Raw genomic sequence first — 6,000 nt, 5'->3', positions numbered from 1 at the left:
GTTTTTATGTATATTTATGCATTTAAAATTTTCAATTTCCCATGTATTAAAAGGGTATAGACTGGACTTCCCTGGTGATCAAGTGGTTAGGAATCTGCTGTGCAATGCAGGGGACACGGCTTCTATCCTTGGTCCAGGAAGATTACACGTGCTGCCTGTGAGCTACAACTACTGAAGGCCCTAGGGCCTGAGCTCTGCAACAAGAGAAGCCACTGCAATGAGAGGCCTGCACACCAAAACTAGAAAAAGCCCACATGCAGCAATGAAGACCCAGTGTAGCCAAAAATAAATTTTTGAAAATTTATAAAAGGGTACAGACTAACTCTAAAAGAGAATTAAAAGAAAAACCAACGTAAGACTAAAAATGAATTAATCAGGAGGCACTGGATTTTAAAAAATAGTCTAGCAAACACTTAAAAAAAGCATAACTCCATAAATGCATAGTATGAAATGGTCTGTAAAGAGTGACTGTGGGAACTGAAGGGTAAGCCAAAACAGACTTCTACCCTATATTGTTTAACAAGGAGGAAGAAACACTTTATCCAGTGGAGGACCTTTCCTGGGAGGAAAAAACCTACTTGAAAGTGACAGGCATTGTGAAGTCAGAGTATCTGAGATTCATGCTCAACAGCAACTTGGAATTACATTTAAATCACATCACTTAATCAGGTACAGCATAGGGAGAGACCAATGTCTTGTTTTTAAAAGCTTTTTAGAAAAACTTGAGGAATGTATGTGTGTGTGTGCTCAGTCGCTCAGTCATGTCCAACTTTTGTGATCCCATGCACTGTAGCCCACCATCCTCCTCTGTTCGTGGAATTTTCCAGGCAAGAATACTGGAGCAGGTTGCCATTTCCTACATGGAACAAATATGCCTCTTAAAATTTATGAAATACAATTTGTATATACATTACTGAAACAAAAGTATTAGAACACTTGCTGCATATGACAAAAAACTAATTTCATGATCTGATAATGATTGCAGACAGCAGTTATAAAAATGTTGATTTAGCTCAGTGACAGTCAAAAATGAGGTTTCTAGATTAAAATAGTTGCATTTTTTTCTTTATGGCATAAAAACATAGGACCTCAGGGCTTCCCAGGTGGCTCAGTGGTAAAGAATCCGCCTGCCAATGCGGAACACAGGTTCGATCCCTGGTCTGGGAAGATTCCACATGCAGCGGAGCAAATAAGCCAATGCACCATGACTAGTGAGCTTGTGCTCTTGAGCCCAGGAACCACAAGTACCGAGCCCACGCACTGCACCTGCCGGAGCCTGTGCTCCACGACAAGAGAAACCACCGCAGTAAGAAGCCCGAGCACCCACCTAGACAGTAGCTCTCACTCTCTGCAACCAGAGAAAAGCCAGCGTAGCAGCGACCCAGCACAGCCAAAAAATAAGCAGGTCAAGAGGCGCAGGATCTCAACCTATATATATATTTGTCCACAGGCATCAAGTATATCCAAAAAAGTGTACAATTTGAAAAAAATTTGAAAAAATAAAACAATGTGGCCTTGCCCACAAATTACCATAGCCCACCTCTGACTGCAAGCTGGAACAGCTTTTAGACTTGATTTCTGTAACAATGTGAGTTCACTTTTCTGCGCAACTGAACTGCTCTAGTACTTCCTTCAACAGTACAAATTATTTGTCATCTAGGTTCCTGAGCCATCACACATTATAAAGTTATAGCTTTGTTTCTGCCACAAGCTACTGAGTGGATATTTATTTATGAAGGAAAGTCAGTGATTCTCACAGTTGGCTGAGCATCAGAAACACAGATGTGTTAGGAAGGAAGTTAGACATGAGCAACAAGGGGAGGCTTGGCTGAAAGGGAGGCAGGCTGATCTCTAAGCTCCAGCCCAGATGCACCCAGGAGAGCTGACATATGCTAAAAACCACAGACTTTTCAACTGGTGCGCATGTGCCCTAGGCACACAGTGGATACAAAATAACCACAGGGGCTTTCCCAAGGAACTTTAGGCAGTTAGGAGCCCAGTAAGGATTTAGGAATATTCTACATCTAATTTTAACACACTAAATTATTGGAAGACATATGGGAAGACATAACAGAGCCTGCTGTTATATAACTTACAATTATCAACTGGCCTTAAGCATATGCTCATTTGCATTCCCTTTCATTGATTGGTGGTGGGTATAAGCCCTACTTTGCACACAACATAACCAAAAGGAGGAGACTGGAAGTACAAAAAGGGGAAGCCAAGTGGGATCACGTTGAAGAATGAGGAAGACTCCTTTAGGATCAGCCTGCTCCCATGTCTTGGGAGTGTCTGTTTAATAAAAGATCTGTCTGCTTGAGCTGAACTGAGCTATAACTTGTGTTGTTTTTTATACTCTTTAACGACAGCTCTAAATTTTTGTTGTAACAAGACAGGAACTCAGGAAGAGAGAGAAACTGACCTGCCAGATGCCAAGACATTTCCAGGGAAACTAAATTAGAATTGCGTGTGATGAAGTTGGCTGTCTACAAGCTAGTATTGAAAATTCTGGTGTCTAACTAGATCAACTGTAAAGAACCTGAAGTGCAGGAGACCCTGGTTTGACTCCTGGGTCAGGAAGATCTGCAGGAGAAGGGATAGGCTACCCATTCTAGTGTTCTTGGGCTTCCCTGCTGGCTCAGCTGGTAAAGAATCTGCCTGCAGTGTGGCAAAGCTGGGTCCAATCCTTGGGTTGCGAAGATCCCCTGGAGAACGAAATGGCTACCCACTCCACTATTCTGGCCTGTACAATTCCATGAACTGTATAGTCCATGGGGTTGCAAAGAGTCGGATGTGACTTTCACATTTTTCAACTAGGTTTTGGGGCTTCCTAAGAGGCACTAGTAGTAAAGAAACTGCTTTCCAATGCAGAAGAAACGCAGGTTTGATCCTTGGGTCAGAAAGACCCCTGGAGGAGGGCATGACAACCCATTCCAGTATTCTTGCCTGGAGAATACCATGGACAGAGGAGCCTGGCAGGCTACAGTCCATAGGAGAGTCAGATACAACTGAAGCAACTTAGCACATATACACATCTGGGTCTAAGAATCACTGTTCAGTGACATCCCTCGTGGTCCAGTGTCTAAGACTCCATGCTCCCAATGCAGGGAGCCTAGGTTAGATACCTGGTTGGGGAACTAGATTCTGCATGCTACAATTAAAGCCTGGCACAGCCAAATGAAAAAATATATATATATTTTTTTTTAAACATTTTTTTAAAAGATTAAAAAATCACTGCTCAAGGGCTTGCCAATCATACATACTTCCTTTATTTTTTTATAACAGCTTTATTGATATATGTCACTATAAAATTCACCCTTTTAAAGCGTACAATTCAGTGGTCTTGAGTATGTTCACAAAAGGGTACAAGAATCTAATTTCAGAACATACCACCTTAAAAACAGGTGCCCTTTTAAAAAGCAAAAACGCTACCTAGAGGACTGCCTTTCCAACTCATTGGGTCAGTTTGCACACCAGCCTCAGGCCTAGACCAAATGCTGGGGGGCTGCCATGACCAAGATTACTCTAAACTAATGAGTTTAAGCTTCTGGGGCTGCAGAAGCAAAGAGTGAACGAAAGCAGGGTTCTTTAGGCAAGGAGGAGGGCAGTGCACAGACATGGCTATCAGGAAGACACCAGCAGTGTTTCTTAACGTTTCCAAGTGTTGTTTCTCTTGTCTGTAGAACAGGAAGATAACTGCTCTATCATGGGTTAAAGAGCAAGAATCCATGTAAAGCTCTTAACTTCGTATCTGACACACAGTAAACGTTATTAGGTAGTAGCTACTCGTTTAAAAGAAGGCTGAGCACCAAAGAATGCTTTCGAATTGTGGTGCTGCAGAAGACTCTTGAGAGTCCTTTGAACAAGATGGAACCAGTCAATCCCAAAGGAAATCAACCCTGAATATTCACTGGAAGGACTGATGCTGAAGCTGAAGCTCCAATACTTTGACCACCTGATGCAAAGAGCCAACTCATTGGAAAAGACTCTGATCCTGGGAAAGACTGAAGACAAAGCAGAGGGAGAGGCAACAGAGGATGAGATGGTTGGATGGCATAAAGACTCAATGGACCTGAGTTTGAGCAAGCTCAGGGAGATGGTGAAGGACAGAGAGGCCTGGCATGCTGCAGCCTAAGGGGTTGTAGAGAGCTGGACATGACTTAACGACTGAACAACAACGAAAAGCATAATTCTCCCTATGGGGTTATGTGATTTGTCTTAGTTAATAGGAAAAAGTTTTCTTCTGGTCCCCTTGATGGGACAGAAATAACTGGGGTTTAACATTTAAATGCAATATGCCTTTTCCTCAGACCCTTCTCTTTAAAATATCTCAATTTTTAGAAATAAGAAGGGGGTAAGTTATCAATCAGCAGGTTTTGGAGTCTGAGATACAAGTTAATTCATGGCTTTTAAAATTGTTATACAATATAAATTTTAACATCTTAATCAGTTTTTTTTTTAAATTTATTTGGCTGTGCCAGGTCTTAGTTGCAGCACAAGGGATCGTCAGTACGTGGGATTTTTTTTTTTTTTTTTCAGTTGTGGCTTGCAAACTTCTAGTTGTGGCATGTAGGATCTAGTTCCCTGACCAGGGATCAAACCCAGGCCCCCAGCATTGGGAGCGTGGAGTCTTAGCCAGTGGATCACCAGATGAAATCCCAACATCTTAAATTGTTTTTAACTGTAAGGTGGTGTTAAGTACATTCACATTGTTGTGCAACCATTAACACCATCCTCCTGCAGAACTCTTCATCTTGCAGAACTGAAACTCTATCAAACAGTAAATTCCCATTCCTCCCTTGCCCCAACTCCTGGCAATAACCATTCTGCTTTGTCTCTGTAAATGTAACTACTCTAAATACCCCATGTAAGTGGGATAATACAGAGTTTGTCCTTTTGTGACTGGCTTATTTCAGTTAGCATAATGTCCTCAAAGTTTGTCCAAGTTGTAGCTTGTGTCAGAATTTGCTTCCTTTCAAAACGCTGAAAAATATCTCATTGCATGTATATACATTGTTTATCCATACATCTGTTGATGTACTTAGGTTGCTTCCACCTTAGGCTATTGTGAATAACGCTATGAACATGACCCTTGAACAGATCTCAGACCCTGCTTTCAATACTGTTGAATATATATGTGTGAGGTTTCAGGGTCATACGGTAACTCTACTTTTGAGGGGAACTGTCACCCAGTTTTCCAAAGTGGCTACACCATTTTACACTTCCACCAGCACTTCTAAGTGTTCCATTTTCTCCACAGTGTTCTCAACATTTGTTGTTCTTTTTAAAAAATATATTATGTATTTATTTTGCTGCACTGGGTCTTGTCTGTGGCATGCTGGATCTTGGATCTTTGTTGTGGCACCAGGGATCTTTAGTTGCAGCATGTGGGATCCAGTTCCCCCACCAGGATCGAACCCATGCTCCCTTTACTGAGAGGGCAGTTTTAGCCACTGGACCACCACGTTAGTCCCAACATTTATTATTTCCTGATTGTTAAAATCCATCCTAACAGGTATGAAATGGTATCTCTTTTTTTTGGCCACACTGTGCAGCATTTAGAATCTTAGTTCCCTGACCAGGGAGAGAAACCATGCCCCTACAGTGTAAGCTTAAGTCTGGACACTGGACAGTCTAGGGAGTCCCTCATTCTGGTTTTGATTTGCACTTTCCTAATGACTAGGGATGTTCAGCATCTTTTCACAGGGTCATTGGCCATTTGTATATCTTCTTTGGAGCTATGTCTATTCAAGCCTTTTGCCCATTTTAATTTTCTTTCAAATGCTTTTTACTTTTTTGCTGTACCATGTGGCTTATTGGATCTTAGTTCCCTGACTAGGGATCAAACCTAGGCCCTGACAATGAAAGCACTGTGTCCTTACCACTGGACTGCCAGGGAATTTCCTCAATTGTGTCTTTAATCTGGCTTTTAAGTTAGGAAATATTTTCTGATTGAATAAAATAGCTTGAATATAAAATATAGGCTTTAGTATCATATCA

At 41.6% G+C, this 6,000-nt stretch overlaps 1 protein-coding gene across 1 annotated transcript in view; it reads right to left on the bottom strand.

Moving 5' to 3' along the window:
• Window positions 1-290: 290 nt before the first annotated feature.
• The window catches only part of MTO1 (mitochondrial tRNA translation optimization 1), a 28,832-nt gene continuing 23,122 nt past the window's right edge, over window positions 291-6,000 (bottom strand). Inside the window, exon 13 of the mRNA XM_055534801.1 lies at window positions 291-856. Within this exon, the coding sequence (XP_055390776.1) occupies window positions 756-856 (101 nt within the window). The 3' untranslated portion in view covers window positions 291-755. The remainder of the gene's footprint in view (window positions 857-6,000) is intronic.

The sequence above is a fragment of the Bubalus kerabau genome, chromosome 9 (assembly GCF_029407905.1).
Source record: "Bubalus kerabau isolate K-KA32 ecotype Philippines breed swamp buffalo chromosome 9, PCC_UOA_SB_1v2, whole genome shotgun sequence".
Lineage (NCBI taxonomy): Eukaryota > Metazoa > Chordata > Mammalia > Artiodactyla > Bovidae > Bubalus > Bubalus kerabau.
The sequence above is the reverse complement of the archived record's forward strand: the minus strand, read 5'-3'. Positions and strand labels throughout refer to the sequence as shown.